Here is a 25,857-nt window from a genome sequence, read left to right on the forward strand (position 1 = left end):
TAGGGCCCTATGTCCAAGGGCAAAGGATTTGGGTCCTGGCGAGAAGGGCTGGGGCCGATTTGGACGAGACGCGGAGTTGAACGCACCACTCTACTACACCCCAGTATCATCACTGTGGAATAATTCAGTTAATAGAATAATGTAAGAAACTTAATCAACTGGCTTGTCCAAGATTTCTTACAAACAATTTCACGAGAAAGTTGCTGCAATTATATTTAATATCAGTAACAGTAACAGTAATCTCAGTAATATGGATTTGTTGGTAATCAACAAAGTCAGCCGCAAGGATAATTTCCTACCCAACGAAGAAATTTGTAGTCTTGCAGCCTAGAAAAACCTACGAAATCACCGAGTTGAAGCAAATCAATACGACATTCGGAGGACTAGTCACATTGGAACGAATTTCGAGTATTTCGACCAGCCAGAATCACTAAAGCATTCCAAGAAGAACATCCTGAGGAATTTCAGTAAATGGCTTAGGTATCTGGAGAAAAGCATTTTCATGTGTACACTTTGGGTGGAAAATATAACCAGTGTGAATTTATTTACATGTAAAAAAATTTATTTTCATGAAAATTTTTGAAAAAATGTTTTCGATCAACGTATAAAAATTTAAAAAACATATTTTCGAATACCCCATGCTGGTGTCTATAGAGTACGAGGAGCACACTCACACGAGTGCGACTTAACTTCTCGATCCTTGTGGTTACCCATCTTCTTTTCATATGGACACAAAATTAGATATATTATAGTTCTGATTGTTTTCTGAGTCAGAAGTCCAAGTTTCAGAGATCCGTGTCCACCGTTGGTTAATAGCATTAGTTCACAGTTTTAACGAGTTGAAACTCCATAAATGGGGTACATTGGCGTGCAGATTTGATATCTATGGAGATGTTGACATCTGGGTAGATCGTTCTCGGGAACGAGAGTATATTTGTCCATGTCTCTTGAGATGATGATATGTGACGCTCTGGGCTAAACATATGCTGCTCCTCTACTGTTGTTTACGAATTTTTGGGGAATTGGACAAGGATAAAGTTTGTAAATGAAGAATGTCGTGGGCTCAAGTAAGGGGATATGCATAATGATTATGATTTTCTTTTTGTGATAGGAGGCTGATATACAGGAAATTTTTCATAAGATTTCGTCGAGGGGTATTGGAAATGGGTAGTGATGGTGAGTTTCGGCGAAACTTTTGACAACGAGGTCCAAAGTGTCGGGGTTTATGAGTTTAGGGTGTAAAAGTCGCAGTTTGACGAAATGGATAGCATCTACAATGGCGCGAAGGCTCTCAAGATATGTTTGAGCGAGGTTTCCTATGCAGTTTCGCCATTCCGTAAGACCCTGTATGTGCATTATCATATCGGTTGAGTTGTGAAATATTTCTACTAAGTTGCTCCATCTTGTTTTGTGTTCATTTTCCACGTTGTTTAATCTTTCGGAAATGTCATGAAGTTCCGATCTTATTATGTGAGGTCATTCTCTTTTGGTCTTCGTATAATTTGTCGATCTCGGCGTTGAAATATTCAGGGCCATCGGTGATCAATTTGCCAAAAAGGCTTTTGTTAGTTGTTCCAACAAATCCGAATGGAATGCTTCGTCAGCTTATTATTGGTTCGACGCCTTTTTGTTTTCGAATGTATAATAGGTATTTATTGATGAGGTCACTTTTCAACGTTGGGTCTTCCTTGTTAATGTAAGATTTACAACGATCTCCTAAGTATGGTAGGCAGACGTGTTCTATTGTTACGTCTAGAAGGGACGAACGTGAGTAAGGTTAATGGTTATTTATTTCCGCTGCCACCAACCCGCATAAACTGCAGGATTTTTAAAAGAGAAGAGACCCAAGAACCACTGGAATAAATTGAAGATGTACATGCAATAAGATAATAAGAGTGATCACGGTTCAATAATCAGAGTTAATTTTAGAGAATAATGGGGAAAAGCTTATGGTCCCGTACGGGCCCCGAAGCAGGAGATTAGGTCCCTCAAATAATGTATAACAGGAAGACAGAAATTACACCGAAATATATTTATTATACCAGAAGTCAATATTCGACGAGAACGTGAATTATAAATTTGAAAGAGGTATAGCGATACAATTTTGAAGTTGAGAATAACAGTAGATTAACATTTACGCCAACTTACTTTCGCTCGAATGGGAACAATTCTCCCGCTCCACTCTCCACACTATAACCGCGCTACAAGGTGACGTGCAGTTCATACACACATGAATGTAATTGATTTCAGAGGAATAACAAAAAGTGAGTCGTGCGACTCGTTAACAAAACGTTCATGAGACGGTGTTTGGTGCCGTCTAATCGCGTGTATTGTCGGAAATCAGACTTACGGGGTCTCTACGCGGTTTCACCTCATTTTCTTTAGGAATTACTATACTGCCGCGAGTAGCTGACTTATAGAGTTATCCACGGGGACGACCGAGTGTCGGTTAGGAATCAAACGGAATTGAGGCGCGAAAAGATCAGCCACGGCGACGATAGCTCGAAAGCGATCGTCGTGGCGTGATCTTCTCGCACCGCCGGCACTTCGGTCACTATCGGGGATATCTTCCTTTTTACTCTTTCCTCGGAACTTACGATCAGGTGTGCTGAAACCGCGAATTCCGAGGGCCTTTCGGGTGCCACGGACCGTGGCACCCGAATTCACGTCGTCGAGGATGGTGCAACTCTCGGTTGCTACAGCCGGAAAGGCAAAGGCGGTGTTCAACGAATGGCCTATGACAGCGTGTCCTTCCAGCCCTCCGCAGGTCGAGAATGATTTTCGGTACCCGAAAACAGTGTGAGAGATGGGGATGGGTGAAAAAATCGTTTCACGCAGGACTGACATTTCAACACATTTTTTGTGATAAATTTTTTACAAGCAAAACACTTGTAGTCATCAAAATCCGTCACCTCTACTATAGTTGAGTCATTGGCACTCATACCAGTAAAAAAAAACCACTGTTACGTTACGGTTTTGTGTCCGCCGGAAGTGGGAAAATTGTGACAGAATGTCGATGAAATTGGGAGGACTAACCCAAGTGACGGATTATTTGAGGTTCTTAAGTTTGGAGGGGGGAATTTACCCTCCCGTTTTGGTACCGAGTGGGCTGACGATTTGCGATCCAAAAGCGGGTAGGAAAAGTGGTGTTACGGGAGAGTGCGTCAGCGTTACAGTTGACATTTCCGGGTTTGTACTGGATTTTGTACTCATAGTTCGTTAGGCTCAGCCGCCAATGGACTTGGCGGTTCGCCGGGTCCTTTACAGAATCGAGCCAAACTAGAGTACGATGATCAGTGAATAAGTTGAATTTCCTCCCATAACTATACGGACGGAAGTGATTGACGCAATAAATAATTACGAGACATTCTTTTTCTATTATCGAGTAATTTAGCTCGTGTTTGTTTAGTGTTCTGGAGGCGTAAGCAATTGGCCTATCTTTTCCAATATGTCTTTGGGAAAGCACACCGCCGATTGCGTAATTCGAGGTGTTGGTGGTAATATTGAAAGGCTTTGTAAAATCCGGATACTGGAGGATCGGTTCTATGCAAAGAGTCTCGCGCAAGGCGTCGAATGCTTTTTACTGTGCCTCGGTCCATTTAAATGGTATCCCCTTTTTTAGGAGGTTAGTGAGTGGTTTCGATATTCCGGAAAAATTCTCAATAAATCTACGATAATACCCGGCTAATCCCAAAAATTGTTTAATTTTCTTTTGCGTAGTGGGAGCAGGATATTTTTGAATGCTTATTCAAATACTTTTATAACACATATGTTTCCATAGTGGAGCGTCTTATCTCCTGTAACCCGATATTTGGGTAAATTCGTCTATGAATGTTACGAAGTATTTTCTCCCGTCTATCGTAAGAGGTATAATTGTGCGTTTCAGCGGACAGAAGCTCCTCTTCTGCATTCTCTGTAACAACGCTTTATTTCTCGAATAAACGGATGATCTATAATTTCTTATGTTTTCTTTATTTCGCGCTGACCTGCCTCATTCTCTTTCTGCATGTTCGATTGACGATACGTTTCACATTCTGACTCAGGAAATAATCATAACTAAAATATATATAATTTCGTGTCCGTGTGAGAAGAAGAAATCAAGTTGTACTCGTGTGCTCCACGCACACCAGCATGGGATATTCGGCACGTCGATCGAGAGTTCAACATTCTCTTATTCTTTTTACTTGATCTCATATTTTCAGAGCCCAGTTTTCTATTAAACAATTCAATAAATATATTTTTCTCACAGTATGCCAACCAATTAACTCAAATCGTAAATATTTTTACACATAAAGTTTAAAAAAAAGTTAATACGAAAATATATTTTTTACATTTTTATTCGTTGATCGCTGTTATAAATTTTTCAACAATTTTGCATGGAAATAAAAATGTTCACATGAAAATAAATGTTTTTACATATAAATAAATTCACACTGGTTATATTTTCCACCCAAAGGGCGCACATGAAGATGATTTTCCACAGATGCTTGAGTCATTTTTTGAAATTCCTCTGGATGTTCTTGGAATGCTTTGGTGATTCTGGCTGGTAGAAATACTTGAAATTCGTTCTCAAGTTCCATTGTGACTTGTCCTCCGAATGTTGTATTGATTTGCTTCAACCCGGTGATTTTGTAGATTTTTCCAGGCTCCAAATCTTCGAACTTCTTCGTTGGCAGGAAATTATCCATGCGACTGACTTTGTTGATTACCGACAAATCCATATTACTGAGATCACTGTTCTTGATATAAATATAATTGTGACAACTTTCTTGTGAGATTGTTTGTATCACTTTTCAATTGAATGAGCTTTCGAAGTTCTTGAATATTTTTCAAAAATAATTCGATTCTCGTTTTTAATTCTCGACGATCCTTATTTCGATCTCGCATTTGACTGATGGACATCATGAAAAATTCAGCCTTTTATACTCATCTACCCCTTCTCCCTGAATTTTTTCTGAATGATATCATCTATCCCGAATGATCCAGAATATTCTATTGATATTATTTATCATGAGTTATATTTTCCATCGTGAATGCTGCCATCTACTCGCACATTCTGGAATATACTAATCAGATAAGGATTATTGCTTGAATTTTTTTTCGGTGAATCATTTTTCCATTGAAATCTCTGCTCATGCTCGAGTATAAATAGAGCGGTACTCGTGTGATTCTTCATTGATTTCCTACCCTGTGCGCAATTACGATCTATACACAATGGAATCAAAAAAGTGTTTGCAACTAATAAGCTTGATGAAAAAAGCCTATAAATTATTAAAAAATGCATCCGGTGATCAAGTAGATAAATGGATGAAATATGGAACTCGTAATATCAAATTATTAAATAAAATATTGAAAAATTGTGATCTATCGAGTGGTGAAAAAACGAAAATTCAAACAACTATATCGTTGCTCATATCATTGCGTGGAAAATTCAAGAATGATCAGAGACGTGGTGGAAATATTGGCGCGCGTGAAAAAACGACTGATCGTATTCGCTGGGTAGATCTCGAAACAGCTTTTAACAGTCGTATCCGAACTGGTGCAGTGGTGAATCTCCTTCACAAGGATCTGAGATCATTCCTGTATGATGCAAAAGTATCCACAGTCAAAAGATTAGCAAATTTAATACAAAAAGTTGGAAATCTGAAAGTGAACGTTGTATTGGCGTGTGAATTTTCTACAATGAAAAATGGTGAAATAATCGAAGAGAAGAAATTTTTCAATACTAGAAACGAAGCAATCCTCGCCGCTACAGACATTAAAAGACTTTTCGAGCTACATAAAGATCTCCCACTTTGTCACGATTCTTACATCTTTATGTTTTCTCACATTTTCCATTGTTTTTCCAAAAATTGCGTTGTTCATTAATTTATAAAAGTTTTTTTCAAATTCATTATTGGATTTTTTTCGCAATTCTGTATTTAAATCTATGTATTTTTTCAGCCATGGAGCTTGGTTAAATTTTAGAATTCTGTGAATTTTGGTTAGTTTCATTCCCAGGTTTAAATATTGTTTTAAATTTCGATAATGTAGTATATATTTATGTTTGGAATGAAGTGTCGTTATCAATTTTGATTGTTTACTATTGGGTGGTGTGTAATGTTCCGGACAAAGTGGGAGATCTTTATGTAGCTCGAAAAGTTCTTCAGGGTATTCCAAGTCTACTTCGAGTATGTAACCAATAGGCGAATCATCTGGAACGTTGAATATATCTATATGTGATATCCATTCGAAACCATCATAGGGTAAAAACAGACTCATAGCTCCACCGTAGAGATTATTCACATCAAAGTACATGAGAAATGTTTCCTCTTTGCTTGGATCGAATTTTTCATTCATGTATCTATTGTTTGCTTGAGCATATCGGTTCGAGCACTGTGCTACTCCACCGCGAAGACCACTCTCGATAAACAAAATTTTCTCAACATCAGTGAGAAGCTCAAGCTCCACCCCGGTACACTTGAGCATCGCATCAAAAGCAAGCCCCGGAGCCGTGAAATAATGCAGAGGGTCCAATTTGTAAGTAGAAAAGCAGTTGCGTCGAAAATTTTCAAATATGTCGGACAAAAGCAGTACATCAGTTTTCAAATATAAATCCGAATATTCAGCTAATGAGGTGATTTTTAACGCATTCCAAACTTTCATTGCATGATCGTAGTCTTGGTCGGAGATTTCCTCGTTGTTGAGTTTTGAATAAAAATGCTCTTTTGATGGCAACTGCTTTTCATCGAGTTTTTCCCAAGAATCAATGTATTCATAAGGAAATACTCCCTTTCTTGAGAGCATTTTGAACTCCTCCACACTATTACAGTGTTTTCGGGTAATCGATTTATCATGGTCATTCAGGTAAGATGACAATTTGTCAAGACTGCTTGGCATGAACCTGAATGAATCGATGAAGCGTAAATTTACATTTGTGCCTGAGACGTATTTTGTGAAAGAAATATATCTATCTTTATTAATTGGAAGAAGTTTAACCGTACCATCGAATCGTGTAGCCAGAGATTTAATGAGAAAATGTGAGTCGTAGCCGGAGAGATTGTGAAAAACTATTGGAATGGTGTGGGACTTGGTATAGTTCAAATTACACCCTTGATGCGCAGCACCGCGATACTTACCAGTAAAATGACAATGATCACGGTGCTTCACATCGGTGTGAGTGAATGGCTGCTCACAGATATGACACATTTCAGCATTTTTATACGCTATTTTTTCGTTGGTTGTGAGCGGTTTCATAGGCAAGATATTATTCACGCGAGAATCAACCATTTGCGCTATTAACAATAATTGATCGATGAACCACTCGATACAATCGGATCCACGTTTTATTGCAAAATTTGAGAGCGTCTCGTCAAAGGCACATTGTAAATAATACGCTACACTGTGTGGGACATGCTTTTGATACTGTATATCATTTCCAGTTGGTTCGAGAATACTCTCGAGATCGGCATACACAACGAATGGTACTGATTCTTTGTACCGATAATTTTTGAATTTCAATATTTTGTTTTCTTCGTTCGGTAACACCATTTTCGCCTTATTTAGACTCAAGCAATCGCGTTTATGATTTTCAAAAGAACTTTGCAGTTTGAAGTGATTCAAGCAGTTATCACAGAACCATGTGTGTTGATTATAATTTGTTACCTGTGAACTCAGTAGACGCGACAAATTACGAATCCAAGCAAAGTGATAAATTGGTTGGAAATTGTTCTCATCATCCACTTCCATACCAATATTACTCGCCACCATGAGAAGGTGAATCGTTGGTTTTTACGATTTATTTTTGCTCAAGTATAACGGTACAATTTCACTTTTTTGTTTGCATTTTTCAATACCATATACGTTGATTGTCAAATTATTCATTTTTTCAAATTTAGGAATACTGTTTAAAGTAATTGGAAAGTTTATACCGTCATGCTTGAGCTCTGATAAATATTGGGAGTATGAACTAAGTTTATCTACATTATCATGCATTGGATGAAGGGCTGCTGTCACAGCCCACAGAAAACAAAATTCATCATCGTTTTTTATATTTACGACAGCCTTCTTCTTCTGTATGTCGTGAGGTAACGTAACAAATGTTGACAAAGCTCCACGCAACGGTGAGTACTGATTGATATTGACTACGAGGTCTATGATTTCACGCAACGACCAACCGGAATCACGTTCTTGAAAATCCTCGATTTTCGTCAACAGCTGATCCGTTACATTTTCATCGAACCATCTTTTAATGTCTGTAGCGGCGAGGATTGCTTCGTTTCTAGTATTGAAAAATTTCTTCTCTTCGATTATTTCACCATTTTTCATTGTAGAAAATTCACACGCCAATACAACGTTCACTTTCAGATTTCCAACTTTTTGTATTAAATTTGCTAATCTTTTGACTGTGGATACTTTTGCATCATACAGGAATGATCTCAGATCCTTGTGAAGGAGATTCACCACTGCACCAGTTCGGATACGACTGTTAAAAGCTGTTTCGAGTTCTACCCAGCGAATACGATCAGTCGTTTTTTCACGCGCGCCAATATTTCCACCACGTCTCTGATCATTCTTGAATTTTCCACGCAATGATATGAGCAACGATATAGTTGTTTGAATTTTCGTTTTTTCACCACTCGATAGATCACAATTTTTCAATATTTTATTTAATAATTTGATATTACGAGTTCCATATTTCATCCATTTATCTACTTGATCACCGGATGCATTTTTTAATAATTTATAGGCTTTTTTCATCAAGCTTATTAGTTGCAAACACTTTTTTGATTCCATTGTGTATAGATCGTAATTGCGCACAGGGTAGGAAATCAATGAAGAATCACACGAGTACCGTATATGGTATTGAAAAATGCAAACAAAAAAGTGAAATTGTACCGTTATACTTGAGCAAAAATAAATCGTAAAAACCAACGATTCACCTTCTCATGGTGGCGAGTAATATTGGTATGGAAGTGGATGATGAGAACAATTTCCAACCAATTTATCACTTTGCTTGGATTCGTAATTTGTCGCGTCTACTGAGTTCACAGGTAACAAATTATAATCAACACACATGGTTCTGTGATAACTGCTTGAATCACTTCAAACTGCAAAGTTCTTTTGAAAATCATAAACGCGATTGCTTGAGTCTAAATAAGGCGAAAATGGTGTTACCGAACGAAGAAAACAAAATATTGAAATTCAAAAATTATCGGTACAAAGAATCAGTACCATTCGTTGTGTATGCCGATCTCGAGAGTATTCTCGAACCAACTGGAAATGATATACAGTATCAAAAGCATGTCCCACACAGTGTAGCGTATTATTTACAATGTGCCTTTGACGAGACGCTCTCAAATTTTGCAATAAAACGTGGATCTGATTGTATCGAGTGGTTCATCGATCAATTATTGTTAATAGCGCAAATGGTTGATTCTCGCGTGAATAATATCTTGCCTATGAAACCGCTCACAACCAACGAAAAAATAGCGTATAAAAATGCTGAAATGTGTCATATCTGTGAGCAGCCATTCACTCACACCGATGTGAAGCACCGTGATCATTGTCATTTTACTGGTAAGTATCGCGGTGCTGCGCATCAAGGGTGTAATTTGAACTATACCAAGTCCCACACCATTCCAATAGTTTTTCACAATCTCTCCGGCTACGACTCACATTTTCTCATTAAATCTCTGGCTACACGATTCGATGGTACGGTTAAACTTCTTCCAATTAATAAAGATAGATATATTTCTTTCACAAAATACGTCTCAGGCACAAATGTAAATTTACGCTTCATCGATTCATTCAGGTTCATGCCAAGCAGTCTTGACAAATTGTCATCTTACCTGAATGACCATGATAAATCGATTACCCGAAAACACTGTAATAGTGTGGAGGAGTTCAAAATGCTCTCAAGAAAGGGAGTATTTCCTTATGAATACATTGATTCTTGGGAAAAACTCGATGAAAAGCAGTTGCCATCAAAAGAGCATTTTTATTCAAAACTCAACAACGAGGAAATCTCCGACCAAGACTACGATCATGCAATGAAAGTTTGGAATGCGTTAAAAATCACCTCATTAGCTGAATATTCGGATTTATATTTGAAAACTGATGTACTGCTTTTGTCCGACATATTTGAAAATTTTCGACGCAACTGCTTTTCTACTTACAAATTGGACCCTCTGCATTATTTCACGGCTCCGGGGCTTGCTTTTGATGCGATGCTCAAGTGTACCGGGGTGGAGCTTGAGCTTCTCACTGATGTTGAGAAAATTTTGTTTATCGAGAGTGGTCTTCGCGGTGGAGTAGCACAGTGCTCGAACCGATATGCTCAAGCAAACAATAGATACATGAATGAAAAATTCGATCCAAGCAAAGAGGAAACATTTCTCATGTACTTTGATGTGAATAATCTCTACGGTGGAGCTATGAGTCTGTTTTTACCCTATGATGGTTTCGAATGGATATCACATATAGATATATTCAACGTTCCAGATGATTCGCCTATTGGTTACATACTCGAAGTAGACTTGGAATACCCTGAAGAACTTTTCGAGCTACATAAAGATCTCCCACTTTGTCCGGAACATTACACACCACCCAATAGTAAACAATCAAAATTGATAACGACACTTCATTCCAAACATAAATATATACTACATTATCGAAATTTAAAACAATATTTAAACCTGGGAATGAAACTAACCAAAATTCACAGAATTCTAAAATTTAACCAAGCTCCATGGCTGAAAAAATACATAGATTTAAATACAGAATTGCGAAAAAAATCCAATAATGAATTTGAAAAAAACTTTTATAAATTAATGAACAACGCAATTTTTGGAAAAACAATGGAAAATGTGAGAAAACATAAAGATGTAAGAATCGTGACAAAGTGGGAGATCTTTATGTAGCTCGAAAAGTCTTTTAATGTCTGTAGCGGCGAGGATTGCTTCGTTTCTAGTATTGAAAAATTTCTTCTCTTCGATTATTTCACCATTTTTCATTGTAGAAAATTCACACGCCAATACAACGTTCACTTTCAGATTTCCAACTTTTTGTATTAAATTTGCTAATCTTTTGACTGTGGATACTTTTGCATCATACAGGAATGATCTCAGATCCTTGTGAAGGAGATTCACCACTGCACCAGTTCGGATACGACTGTTAAAAGCTGTTTCGAGTTCTACCCAGCGAATACGATCAGTCGTTTTTTCACGCGCGCCAATATTTCCACCACGTCTCTGATCATTCTTGAATTTTCCACGCAATGATATGAGCAACGATATAGTTGTTTGAATTTTCGTTTTTTCACCACTCGATAGATCACAATTTTTCAATATTTTATTTAATAATTTGATATTACGAGTTCCATATTTCATCCATTTATCTACTTGATCACCGGATGCATTTTTTAATAATTTATAGGCTTTTTTCATCAAGCTTATTAGTTGCAAACACTTTTTTGATTCCATTGTGTATAGATCGTAATTGCGCACAGGGTAGGAAATCAATGAAGAATCACACGAGTACCGCTCTATTTATACTCGAGCATGAGCAGAGATTTCAATGGAAAAATGATTCACCGAAAAAAAATTCAAGCAATAATCCTTATCTGATTAGTATATTCCAGAATGTGCGAGTAGATGGCAGCATTCACGATGGAAAATATAACTCATGATAAATAATATCAATAGAATATTCTGGATCATTCGGGATAGATGATATCATTCAGAAAAAATTCAGGGAGAAGGGGTAGATGAGTATAAAAGGCTGAATTTTTCATGATGTCCATCAGTCAAATGCGAGATCGAAATAAGGATCGTCGAGAATTAAAAACGAGAATCGAATTATTTTTGAAAAATATTCAAGAACTTCGAAAGCTCATTCAATTGAAAAGTGATACAAACAATCTCACAAGAAAGTTGTCACAATTATATTTATATCAAGAACAGTGATCTCAGTAATATGGATTTGTCGGTAATCAACAAAGTCAGTCGCATGGATAATTTCCTGCCAACGAAGAAGTTCGTAGATTTGGAGCCTGGAAAAATCTACAAAATCACCGGGTTGAAGCAAATCAATACAACATTCGGAGGACAAGTCACAATGGAACTTGAGAACGAATTTCAAGTATTTCTACCAGCCAGAATCACCAAAGCATTCCAAGAACATCCAGAGGAATTTCAAAAAATGACTCAAGCATCTGTGGAAAATCATCTTCATGTGCGCCCTTTGGGTGGAAAATATAACCAGTGTGAATTTATTTATATGTAAAAACATTTATTTTCATGTGAACATTTTTATTTCCATGCAAAATTGTTGAAAAATGTATAACAGCGATCAACGAATAAAAATGTAAAAAACATATTTTCGTATTAACTTTTTTTTAAACTTTATGTGTAAAAATATTTACGATTTGAGTTAATTGGTTGGCATACTGTGAGAAAAATATATTTATTGAATTGTTTAATAGAAAACTGGGCTCTGAAAATATGAGATCAAGTAAAAAGAATAAGAGAATGTTGAACTCTCGATCGACGTGCCGAATATCCCATGCTGGTGTGCGTGGAGCACACGAGTACAACTTGATTTCTTCTTCTCACACGGACACGAAATTAGATATATTTTAGTTATGATTATTTCCTGAGTCAGAATGTGAAACGTATCGTCAATCGAACATGCAGAAAGAGAGTGAGGCAGGTCAGTGCGAAATAAAGTACACATAAGAAATTATAGATCGTCCGTTTATTCGAGAAATAAAGCGTTGTTACAGAGAATGCAGAAGAGAAGGTTCTGTCCGCTGAAACGCACAATTCCCTACAATAAACGAGAGAAAATACTTCGTAACATTCATAGACGAATTTATCCAAAGATCGGGTTACAGGAGATAAGACGCTCCACTACGGAAACATATGTGTTATAAACGTTCGCAGGTAATAATTTCAAATTTTTTCTTGGATCATAGAGCAAACTTATTTCGCGTCACTCGGTGACCCAGAAAAAAAATAAATAATTATTACGTGGCTGGCTCCGCAGAGCATCATGTTACAAGTATGCTCGAACTATCACGGATTTGTTGTTCTGTAGTGCGGCTCATAACTGATGTCATATTTGAAAGATGAGTTATTTTCTTTCTTAATCAGTAATTGATATTTCTCTCTTTTTATCAGCACTATTGTTAGATTTCAACAACTTGAAAACATTTATGTATATTCATCATACAGATTTTCAGAACAAAATTGACATTTGAGACAATTTATGATTAACGGTATAGGTCCATCGAATTCGTCGCTATCCGTTTTTTGATAGTGTTTTCGACATCGGCGATAACTCATGAAATGCTCAGCGATGCGCCATTCTTTAGGAAGTCTGTCCCATACGTCGTCAATGTCCTTCCATGCATAAGTTAGAATAAATTCTTGAGGAAGACAAGCGATATCCTCCGTCTTCATTGCTCTCAGACTTCCCAATGTAGCGAAGATTCTTAAGGATCGTGGAAATGATGAATTTTCAACACCATGCTTCAAATACCATTCCTTCAAACGTTGAACATTTTCAAAGGCACAATTGTATTCGCGTACCCCATTGTGATACTTGTAATGCTGATATATTGGCGTGGGTAATTTTCGCAATGCGGGGCAACCCAAATCCTCCATATTAATGATCAACTTTGAATCTCCTATAATATCTGTGATCCATTGCTTTTTTTCCAACCCTTTCACATAAACTAAATTCACATTTTTTAAAATAATGTCAAATACGTTCTTTAATTCATCATAAGGAATATCACTAGCATTCCATGGGATACCGTGATGGTTACGTTCACACCACTTATTCTGACTCTTATATTTGGCTGGCAAACTATCCCATTCACATGGAGGCTTAACTAGAAAGCATCCAAACTCCTCGTAAGCTTCCGCACTGGGATAAATTTTAATGACGGCTAGCTCTTTCAATACGAAATTATTGATAGGCATCTTGAAACCTTGCAAATCTAAAATGGCTTCCATTGCTCAGCTTATTTTTTACAGTATCGTAATGCTCAAGGGTTCGGCATAAAGTGACGATGAGGGGTAAAATCTCCTTTTATAGGACACACCCCCACTATGACACACATTTTTCCAGAATTTTAAAATCGGGATGACGTCATCAATCAGATTTAAAAATTCTTGGAATGTATCAGGAGCGACTATTAGCTGTGACATCTATGATTCCAACATTTTTCCGAAATGTTCAGTCGGTAAAACAGGAAATGGTGTCTCATAGAATATTTTGAAATGACGTTCTAGAACTTTCGAAATGACGTCATCGTTCTAGAAGGTTCGAAAGTCATCGTTCCACAGCGTTCGAAATGATGACGTCATCGTTCTAGAACGTTCGAAATGATGACGTCATCGTGACAATGACTCAGCAGAATATCCAGAACCCGCCTTGTATATCTACTGACAGCAACCAACGCTCACCGAACGCTCGGCCGGTCCCGCGACTCATTTGCAATTTTATAAAGGCTTCGAAAAATAAATTTATGTGTAAAGATAAACTCGATCGAGGGGAGAAAAAACGTGGTGACGCACTGCGGGTTTCGGCGTACGAACGCGGAACGTGACAATGTTTGTCTTTAGGATCGCCTTTAATTTGATGGAATCCGCTTGCTAGATCAAAAACTGAAAAGTGTTTTGCGCTACCCAACTGTTCCAGAATTTCGTTAATTTGGGGAAGAAGGTACGCATCTCCGATTGTTTTTTCGTTAAGGTTGCTATAGTCTATGATCATCCTCCACTTTTTGTTTCCATGTGAATCAGTCTTTTTAAGAACAATCCACAGAGGAGAACTATATAGCGAGAGAGATGGCGAGATTACGTCATTTTTCATTAATTCCTCGAATTGATTTATTATCTCATCCTTATGGATTGGTGTAAATCTATACTGTCTTGTGAAAACGGGTTGATCATCAACGGTCGAAATTTCGAAACGAAATAAACAAATAACGCAATCAAGAATAACGGAGTGTGACAAAACTGGAAATTCTTGAGACGAACCGTGGGTGAAAAATTGGTGGAAATCACTGTTAATCAATGTGAACCGTGTTACATCCCCGTGGAAGATTTTGAATTAGTAGGGGTATATGTAACACGGTATTGACTCTTCTTTCGGGTCAAGACACTCAAGTCCTTTACCCAGGGACGAGAGCCATGTCTATTGAATATGGGGAGTGATTGGAATGATTTCTGCGAGTTCGAATGTTGCAACCAAGATGACATGCAAGCGTACCCTTTGAGGTGTGATGATATATATCTTCAATATTTATGCAAGTACTCACAAAGTTTCCTTTAATGGTATGCGTGGATTATTTTATTATTCGGGTTTCTTCTAGACCCTTTCTTTTTCTTTACAATGTCCGGTTTCGAAACGTCGTCGTTGGTGGAAACAGTTCATTGTGGTTCGAGCGATTACAGAAGTTCGTTCGACGATAAGATGTAGTGTCGATTATAATATGTTCGTTTTAAAATTATTTGATTATTTCTTTGGGTTAAGAGAAGATTTCGTTGGATTCTGATTTAAGACAATCGTTTTAACTTTCGCGAAAATACTGGATTGAGACTGGAGTTTGAATTCGCGATTACTTCTACGAAATTTTTCTAAGTCCCGATTAAGACTGGATTCGGACGAAAATTCTTCTAAGTCCTTTTTCTCAATTATTTAAAATAAACTGACGTAGCGACGGCTTTCCAAAGATCGGCGAAAAAATGGCACACCGGGCTCTTTGTGACCCAGTTTAAATAGGCTTTGCCCCCATTCGGCTACTGTCCTCTCGATGTATTTTTAATCGACAGTATGCGCTGTAACAACGATTTTCCCGGAACGGTACGATCGGTCCCTTCTCGGCTCACGGATTGCGCCTCCTCATGAACTCGCCGGCAGCGAAGAGGGGATGGGCGCCAGGTACAGAGTACCGCCGAATTACTCGACTTGATTTTTCCCCTTCTCGCGGTGTTAACTTAACTAAATGATAGAATAACGAGTTCCTGAGGGACGCACGTGACCGAGGACGGTCCAGCTACTCAGCTCAGCTGAGGTACGAAAGGTAGAGGAGGGGGGATCCTTGAGAGAAGGTAGCGATGGTCGCAACACGAATTACAGCACAAACAAAATGTAGCCGAAACAGCGGGGAATTAAATATCAAATAACAATTTATTCCAGTAGGTCGAATTACAAATAATGAACAAAATCGGGGTGATTAAATTAACATAGTTTGTCGTGTGGTTGAGATACGAAGAGTAATAAAGAGCGCAGGTTCGAGTACTAGTTTTCGCCCTTTTACAGGCTTCGCCGAGGCCGAGTAGGTAATCGCCGATCACGCACGCGGTTCGGCCGGATTCCGCAGGTAACGAGAGATAATCGCGAGAGTGTCATAGGCAACATAGGCAAGGTAATCGACACTAGGTAACCCTAAAATAATTCCCGAGAGCGTCGTAGGCAACATAGGCAAGGTAATGACGCTAGGTAACCCTAAAATAATTCGCGAGAGCGTCGTAGGCAACATAGGCAAGGTAATGACGCTAGGTAACCCTAAAATAATTCGCGAGAGCGTCGTAGGCAACATAGGCAAGGTAATGACGCTAGGTAACCCTAAAATAATTCGCGAGAGCGTCGTAGGCAACATAGGCAAGGTAATGACGCTAGGTAACCCTAAAATAATTCGCGAGAGCGTCGTAGGCAACATAGGCAAGGTAATGACGCTAGGTAACCCTAAAATAATTCGCGAGAGCGTCGTAGGCAACATAGGCAAGGTAATGACGCTAGGTAACCCTAAAATAATTCGCGAGAGCGTCGTAGGCAACATAGGCAAGGTAATGACGCTAGGTAACCCTAAAATAATTCGCGAGAGCGTCGTAGGCAACATAGGCAAGGTAATGACGCTAGGTAACCCTAAAATAATTCGCGAGAGCGTCGTAGGCAACATAGGCAAGGTAATGACGCTAGGTAGCCCTGAAATAATTCGCGAGAGCGTCGTAGGCAACATAGGCAAGGTAATGACGCTAGGTAACCCGAGAGGTACTGCGCGAGTATCACAAGTAGTAGAGAAGGAAACTTCGGCCAGGCGGAAGGTACGCCGCGATTTCCTCACATCCCGAACCAATACGATAAATAAAAGCAAGCAATGAATTATAAAATAATGCGGAGAAAACTACACGCGAACAAAGTCCCGATGCGATCCACAACGCAGTGTTCGAGTCGATACGCAGTGACAAAGGACGAAGAAAAGAACGAAATATAATCAACACAGACCGAGAGGTGGGCCACCGTACTAGCCGTAGCGCGTCGTAGGAGCGAGAGAGACGCAACGAAAACATTGCGCGCCCGAGCGCGCTCGCTAGCGACCTTAGCACGTGCAGGGAGAGAGAGATAGAGCGACTCGAAAAATAATGCGTGGAAATCTCCAACGCGCAATCGGCAAAATTGGAAGAACAGCATAACGTCTGTTTCCCACAATGATTCTAAATTTATGGACCAAACTAATATCGAGCTCGTTTATCTAATTGAGCCACAAAACCAAAAGGGCTGGGGAAGCGGGAAGTACCGGCCACAATCTCGCTCGGTACTACCACCCACGCGTCCCCACTAAAACGCAATAAACTAAACTTTAATCCGGAACGATATTCCGAAAATACTGAACGAGAACGGAAGGCTCAACGAGATAAAAGAACTCCTGGAGAGAAAGACGGACTTACCGAGGAACAGCTCGCAACAAAAGGAAAGGCACGAAGAAAGACGGGTGGCGCAGCAATCTGGACGTGGCTCGTCAATCGGGTGCTCGGAAGTAGACTAATTTATGCGAGCGAGCTGCTCCCGGCGCCCGGCGCTATCCCCACCACTCGGACGTCACACCGCAGCGCTCGGTTGCTAGGCGCGGCCGAAGTGTGGGCCCCGGCTCACGCTTTCGCGGCAATTTTGAAAGTCCAAGCGCGCGCAACAATGATTCTTCGCCGCGCTTCTTAACGGATGATTATCTAGTACCACACCTCTTCGTTCTCCCTTCCCCCGCCCGTTTGGGTAGGGCCTCCCGATTTGACGACCGTGGTTCGGGCATCCTTCCTCTTGGGGATCCGGCGGGCATCTCTGAAAGGGCCAAGGGGAGGCCTCCCTCACGACCCTGGGCGTCCCGCAGGATCACGGTGGGCCCACGACATAACCACCAGGCAATACAGCACCTCTCCCCCAGGAAACTCCCCCGGACCCCACTGGACGAGGCGCCGTGTCTCACGGGCTGCGATACCCGAATTCACGATCTAATAGTCGGTGTAACTCTCGGTTGCTCCGCGGGAAGGGCACGGGCGGCGTTCACAAGTGGCCTATGCCAGCGTGTCCCTTCACTCGTCCGCGTGCCGAGAGCGATGTTTTATGCTCGAAGTTTTGGGAGGGCCCATCCCCCAAGCGAGATCGGGTAGAACGAAGAGCCACCTCACGACGTATCGAGCGATGTGTGAGTCCGAAGTGATGGAGGCAACACCGAACTTTCACGCTAAAGGAGGCAGCTGAAATGCTAATCAGATTATGGCATTACGAAAACCATTCGGGATAAATCAAATTTTCCTCTCTCTCTCTCTGTCCAGGCACGCAGTAGGTAATGAGTCTCGCACGGTAAATAGCGCTCGGCAGGTAAGGTAGATAATTCTTAATACAAACTTAAAACTACGCAATGAGGAGTTTTCCTTCCGAGCACCACCCGACGAGTCGCAGCGGCGTCCACAGGGCCGTAAACCCGGTCCACTGGTCGACACGATTCGTACGAGTGGCGGGTCGAATTGTCACGTCACAGCGCATTTGACCTGTCCTTTGGTATTTCCGGTCTTCTCCTAAACGAGGGGGACGATCTGCACGTGCAACCGACAAAGATTTCTTTTTTCTCTTTTACGTTAATACCTATTGAGAACCATACTTATACTGTTAAAGATCTTGAATATATACGATTGATTCGTTTGCGGCGTAGAAGCTTCGAGAATGTCATATTTCTTCTTTGAGGATTCCGCGCGCGCACACACACGTACTGCTATGTTCCGCGAATAAGGTCAATCGGTGCGTTTTTTTGGCGTGTGACCCACTCTTATTCCTTTTCCTACGTTATGGAATTTGTTGTTTCGACTGTCTTACATCATACTTCGCTGAAATCTTTCTTTACAGAATCGTTTCTTATGTTCTACGGAATTCAATAGAGCCTTATTCTGTGTTTATTATTTCCCTTCTATTTCGGCTTAGTTTTCGGGTCAGAGGGCATTATCAAGACGTAACACCTCCCCCCTTGAGATAGGGCATTGACGAAATTCAGCAATGCCCTCACATGTCCACATGCGAATTGAGTTTTTCCCTATTTCATATGATTCTTTTTTGGGTCTTCTTATTGAAAGATGAAATTCTATAGCTTCTTTGATCCATTTCTTTCCCCTTTTGTATAAATATTCGAGTGAGCTGTGATTTTCCAAGCTGTGTGAGCAGAGTCGTTCAACTAATAACATCATCTTTAAAGGTAAGCTCTTCAAAAAAAACGATAGTGATCAGTAATTCTATTATTATGTACTAAATAATATTGAGTATTGATAATATTGTTAGTTGGAGTATTACACTTTTGTTCTTGATATGTCTTGATATATCTCGAGATTTTAAACGTACAATGCTTGGTGCTCAAAAAAAAAAACTAAATCGTTTATGTGTTCTTTTTCTCTCTCCCATTTTTTTTTGTTTAGAATAATCGGTATGCCTGGAAACAGACGTTCTTGGTCTACAGCGAATCCAGATGCTGAAGTTATTTATCTCGAGGATTCTGAGTTTTTCTATATGGTAATTTTCTGCTGTTTTTTTTTGTTAACTTTGAAGTTGTTATTGTTAATATTATTATTATTATTTTTCAATATAGGTATATCTATAGTGTATGATATTATATGTATAATCTTTGTTATTTCAGAAAGTAAGACGTGTTGATTATAATGGTTCGCTTCAATTCTTATGGGCCGTACCCTTCTTGAAACACCTTAATGATGTGAGGCGCCGCCGTGAGGTCTGTCGCATGGCGGTGCTTAAATTGTGGCGAGAGGACTTTATTTCCATGGAATATGATGATTGGGCTCCTGAAGATGCACCAGGGGATCTTCTTGGATTACGGCGCCTATTTGGCATGAGTGTCTTTCCAGGACCCGTGAAGGATTGTTCTTGGGATAGTAGCACCTGGGACCAAGGCTTGCCTTGGTCCCCGATGGTATGACGAAGTTATAAACGTGTAGAAAAAAAAATTATAACAAAGATTTTCTACGAAAATAAAATATAAACTTGATTAATTGTTGTTGTTTAAATCACGCAAAAGCAAAAAAAAACGTATAATTGGAGATTAAACTCCCTTTTCCCTTTTCGGTGGTTTGCTGTCTGATACTTCCTCCTTATTCCAGTTCATGAATCTTTGTGCCCTGACATTGTTCTTTTAGGAACTCCAAACGAACATGTCGTGTTAAACTAGCGTTATTGGTGTATCTTTTCCAACAACTCTTACATGCGTAAGGTCGTCTTGTGTCTGGTTCGTCATTATATCGTTCTTCATCGTGCGTACGTCTGTCATTATTAAGCCTTGTCAATCCGCAAGATTTGATTTCCTCGTTCTTTGATGTCCTTGTCTGATTCGAATCTCTTCTTTTGAATGGAACAGTCTTCTGTCCAGTCCAAACCTGGTATAACATCCGTGGTGGATTCCGCGTTTCCTTGAGGTTAATATTGTCGGGTCGAAATTCTTCACGCTCCAAATGTTGAATGGCCAGATGAAAATCTTCTAGGATCGTTTGGTCTTCAAATGTTGGTGGTTGCATACTATTATCCCCACGAGGTAAGTTTGTTCGAGATACAAAATTGTCGCCTATGCGCTCCATATGTAAAACTAAGAAAATTGTACGTTATATTTTATATATATATATATGCATTTTTTTTTTTCGCAGTTCTTTTTATATATGTTGATCGATTAAAACTATGGTTGTTAGTGATGGTTACAATCTCACTTCTTCCCCCCCTTCCTTCCTTTTTTTTTTATTATATATATATATATATTTTTTTTTTATTTGGCATTTTTTTTCTTTAACGTATGGTAAATTTTCGATATTTAGTTCCCTCTTTCTCTTCAAATTGTGTCATCAATTCGTAGACTGCTTTTATTAATACGCCCAGTCGTATGTCGTCTTTGTTCGAACCCTTAATAAATGACTCTGTATGGCATATAACGGGTGATGTGTTAATGATACACATTGCTGACGTTGATTTCCTTCCGTAAGTAAATGGACTGTATATTAGGATTCCTAAACAATCTAGTGCTAGTCTTAAAGTATCAATGAACTCAATTGCTTCGACCTTCTCCATTTCGTCTTCTTTTCGTCTGATCTTTTCAAGGAAATTGGTTATGATCATTATTATAAGCCTCCTCGTCTTGCTAGTCCCGTCTTTCTCTTTAATAGTATGTGCTTCCATTTCGTCTGTAATAATTGTAAACAGTTGCTTCGTTCATTTGTGTATGAGGTTATATATTTGTATTCATATATATATTCGTTTTATAATATTATGTTTGTGGTAGTAGTGATAGTAGTAAGGGTAGTAGCTATTGTTAGTGCGTCCTTGAACGAATTTGCTTCATTTTTCATGCTTTCTCTAAGCTCATTCCACCATTCTTCTCCGAATAGTTGGAGTTTTCCTCCTAACGCTTCATTTAAAAATTTAGCAACAAGTTTGATATTTTGGTATATCCATCGTTCAGTATAAGGGTGTTTAGGGTTCTTTCCTTGTCCTTGTAAGTTATTTTGTAGAATTAGTCGTAGAGGTTTGGGTCCTCTGCTTATGCTTTTCGGTTTCGGAGTTAAAGGGGTTTGTTCTCGTACTTGTTCACGATTGGGTTTTAAGCTTCCGCTCCTACTTCTGCTTCTGCTTCTGCTCCTGTTTCTGCTTCTGGCTGGGGTGGTTCTTCTGATTCTTCCTGCTTTTCTTCCATCATACTTAATTCGCCCCACCTGGGTCTGTTCGGGCAGAAGTGCTCGGGTTCTCCGTTTACATGAACGTGGAAGTATCGATCCAGTTGACTCCATGATTCGAGATATTGTTTAATGGAAGTTTTGCAATAATCGGCGTAGGTTATGTAGACTATTATTTCTCCACATTCCTTGCACGTCATTGAGCAATTGTAACTCGGATAGAATAGAGTATGTTCATCGAAAAATTCGAAGCATTCGCATCCCTTATATAATTGGTTATAACACACCTCACAGACAAATATGTGGATGCTTGGATCGAACCACGCTGGTCCTTGTACACACCAAGATTTATAGAGTATGTCCAGAGGACTAGGCATTGACGGTCCCCTTTCTGGTCGGCGGTACGATCTCACCACTGACGGTATTTGAATGCGTCCGGACATGAGTAAGCGTTAGTCTGTAATATATATACACATGATTTCAATTATATTTCAAGGCTGTTGACGGTTTTTGGTTAGTACTTCTTCTGCTCTCTCATGAATATCAACTTCTTGTCTGTGTGTGAATGATTGGTTACGCGTTAGTACGATTTCATTAGGATTGGGGACTTCTTGTGAGATTGCCCTTGACAGGGTTGATGCCTCATGCTTCCATGATGGATTTGGCATTGTTTCCTTTTTTAAAGGCATTTTCATAGGAACAGTATTTTCTGAATTTTCTTCGCGTATCGGTGATCTTAAACATCTGCAAAATATTCCCAGGGTTCGTCTAAACCAAGAATTTGTTGTCCTTTGTGGTTCCATTTTGAAACATACAATTTCTTCTTCTTCCGGATTTGACCAACTTATTACTCCGGCTTCTACTGTATCGGGCCACGCTCTCATTATCGCTTCGACAGTCATATCTGAATTTGGTGGATGCGGTCGAGGCACGTCATATACTCCGGCTGGCCTGGAGATAAAATTACTTTCTGGGCTTGGTAACGACCAGGGAAGTACGATGAAATATCCTATTGGTATTTCTCCTGCGATTTTCTGTGCTGCTCCCAGTCCTTGGAGGAATGACAAAACTGCGGCCTCATTTTTTTTAAAATATTCAGGATTTATCCTTCCAGCTGGTATACTATATTGGCGCCGATTCATTGATGATGTCTCTTTTTTTTCTGCAAAAAGACAATGATTACTGGGTTGTGACGTAGTTTGATTTATTTTGATTCTGCTAGTGTATAAGCAACAGATAATTTTTCAGACTCTTTTTCGTCATAGTGCATTTTTCCGAGTTGGCAATTGGGATAAAGGGGTGCGTTTTTTGATTGTAGTTCTGGTTCACATGGTGCTTCAGGTGTCTTTTTCCGTGTTTCTTCTTTAGTTCTTAGGTGTAGTAATAAATGTGTAATAGAGCTCCATACTGCTCCTAATAAATGTATGGACCATCCATACATACCATGTAAGGCGTATCCATGGATTATCGTATCTGCGACGAGTTTGATTAGTCGAAAAATCATCATCATTCCAAGTATCCCTGCACTTGCAGTACTGAATGTCATGAAGGATTTCCAAATTCTGTCCCATGTGTCATTTGTTAATTTTTTTAATGATTCTTCGTCCATTAAACGGATAAGAGATAACCCTTGTCGTTCCGTGGGTTCTCCGGAGAGACTTCGTGCTACAACATTGAGTATTGCCGGTTTTTCGACAGGAAACATTATGTAATTTTTGAGTCTATTGATCTCGGATTGGGAGTATATCCCGCTCGTTGCAAGATATTCTGGACTAATATACCGCCATGTTGGTTTGGTTTGAGGTTTAATCCTTGGCGGTGGTATTCCTTCGACGGGGCCGGGTAAGAACTTGTACCATGCATCTTCTAATCGATACATCGTTGGTATCAAAACATTGCAGTCTATTTGGGTTCCTGATTGACGTAAAAGATGCGTCCGTGGAGATAAGAAAAAGGTCCGATTACTTCGAGTGACCGGTAATTCTTGATAACATTCATTTGTTCGTTTGACTATCACGTTGACGGGTACGCATTTAATTATATGTATTACTTCTCCGGCAAGTACTGCCATGTATCCTGGTCCTTTCATGAATTGGAAGGCGAATTCATCGGGTGCTTGTATAGCCATTGATAAAGCATTCATTAATACTTGTCTTTCTAGATCGCAGTTTTGCTGTAAAACTTTTCGATAGAGTATGTTCATTTGATCTCGGATGTGTTTTTCCACAAAAACAAATTTTGTATTTATAAAGGCAAATATGTCCATATTTTCCATTGAAGTATGCTTTATCAGCTTTAAGTCTTCTGCTGCTTCTAATATGAATAATTTAGGATGCTCCGTTTGCCGTAACGTATGTCCACATCTCATTTGTGCTCCTTTTTGAGTAAGTGCAAATGTTGCTTCCGGTGTATTAACGGTGTAGACCACTTCATACTTGTGCGTTTCATCTCTTAATTTTTTTGATGGTCCCTTATACAGAATATCATATCGATTGAAACTGCAGTCATCCATTGGTGGCAAAGGGCTCCAGTATGTATTTTCTCCATTTACATCGATGCAATTTCCTGCGCTTAGTTCGCATGAAATTCCTGAGCTCAGAGTTACTTTATTTTCATCTATACTTACTACTGCCAGGTAATCGACGAGAGTGATTCGTATTATACCTTGAACAACGACTCCATTCCAGGTCCCATATGGATCAGAGTATTGTGTACCTTGACAACTACCATTCATAGTCAGTTCTCCCGCTAAAATTGCACTGCGATACGTGGTCATATTTGATTTGACTCCTACTATTACGAGGTTGGTGGAATATTTGTAGGTCCCGGTATGATGTATGCTCTTACACGTTTCTGGGCCTATCTCATCTAAAAATTCCATTTCTCCGTAGGCTACTGACGAAACGTGGGAAAAGGTTCTACAGTGCTCGACAGTTCGTTCGATTGCGACCTTGCACTGATAAACCTGTGTTTGTGTGAATTCCTTTAGCTGGAGGAGTTGTATTTGCGTGTCCTGAATCTTGAGTTTTGTGGGTGGTATGTCGCACTCTTCTACATCTAACAGAGACATTGTTGTGATATTTAATCGGGTAGAGCCACAGTCATATCCAACTAATGCGGATACCGAAATGAAAAAATATGTCAATATCATTGCAACCATAATTTTAGAAATCCGTCTAACCTTCGAATTCGGGGAGTCAGATGGTTCTGATTTCATATGCCCGTAAGGATTTTCCATATGTATATCGATACCGTCTACTGTATCGACTCCTGGATTCTCCGCTGGTGGATGTACATTTGTTTTTGAGGTTGTAGGCATGTCGATCGGGAATGTAGGCACGTTGATTGGTAACGTAAATGCTGGTGGTGCTGTGCGAGTGTGTATTCCCGACATGTCCAGATATTCAGTTTCTGCTGAGGCTATTTCGCTTGTTGGTTGATGAAACGTAAGCGTATCAAATAGAATTCGATGCTCCATGGTTTTCTTATCCATAATCCATTGCCATTGTTCCCACAGATATCTTTTCATTCTTACAGTATTATTTAATGCGCAAGGAAAGTTTTCTTTCAGATATACCCCATGATGGATACAAAAACACTTAAGTGCGTTGGTTAGTTTAAGCGTAGGAATCATCGTTTCAAGGTCCACAACTGGACAATCAACAATCGTTGGTAGGATAAGATTTTGATATTTCCCAAACACATACATTCGCTTAGCGTTCTTGCTCAAAGCTTTGAATAAATTGATTCCTTTACGATATGACATGTTGCCTTCATACCATCCTATTCCATGGGTATAGCGCTGTTCTTCTAGCCCATCTGGCACTCGTGGGTAATCGTCTGGTGGTTCCAATATCCAACATTCCATATAATT

General features: G+C 39.4%; 1 protein-coding gene across 2 annotated transcripts in view; it reads left to right on the forward strand.

The window, feature by feature from the left end:
* The window catches only part of LOC122414855 (uncharacterized), a 102,542-nt gene that overhangs the window by 38,297 nt on the left and 38,388 nt on the right, over positions 1-25,857 (forward strand). The window contains exons 2-3 of one of the 2 annotated variants that reach the window (XM_043426458.1): positions 19,734-19,827; positions 19,952-20,261. The exons of the other annotated variant lie outside the window; for it this stretch is intronic. Of the exons in view, the coding sequence (XP_043282393.1) occupies positions 19,734-19,827; positions 19,952-20,248 (391 nt within the window). The 3' untranslated portion in view covers positions 20,249-20,261. Of the gene's footprint in view, positions 1-19,733; positions 19,828-19,951; positions 20,262-25,857 lie in introns of those variants that run through there. 2 annotated transcript variants of the gene reach the window in all.

Source organism: Venturia canescens, chromosome 8, assembly GCF_019457755.1.
Source record: "Venturia canescens isolate UGA chromosome 8, ASM1945775v1, whole genome shotgun sequence".
In the NCBI taxonomy this organism is placed as follows: Eukaryota; Metazoa; Arthropoda; class Insecta; order Hymenoptera; family Ichneumonidae; genus Venturia; species Venturia canescens.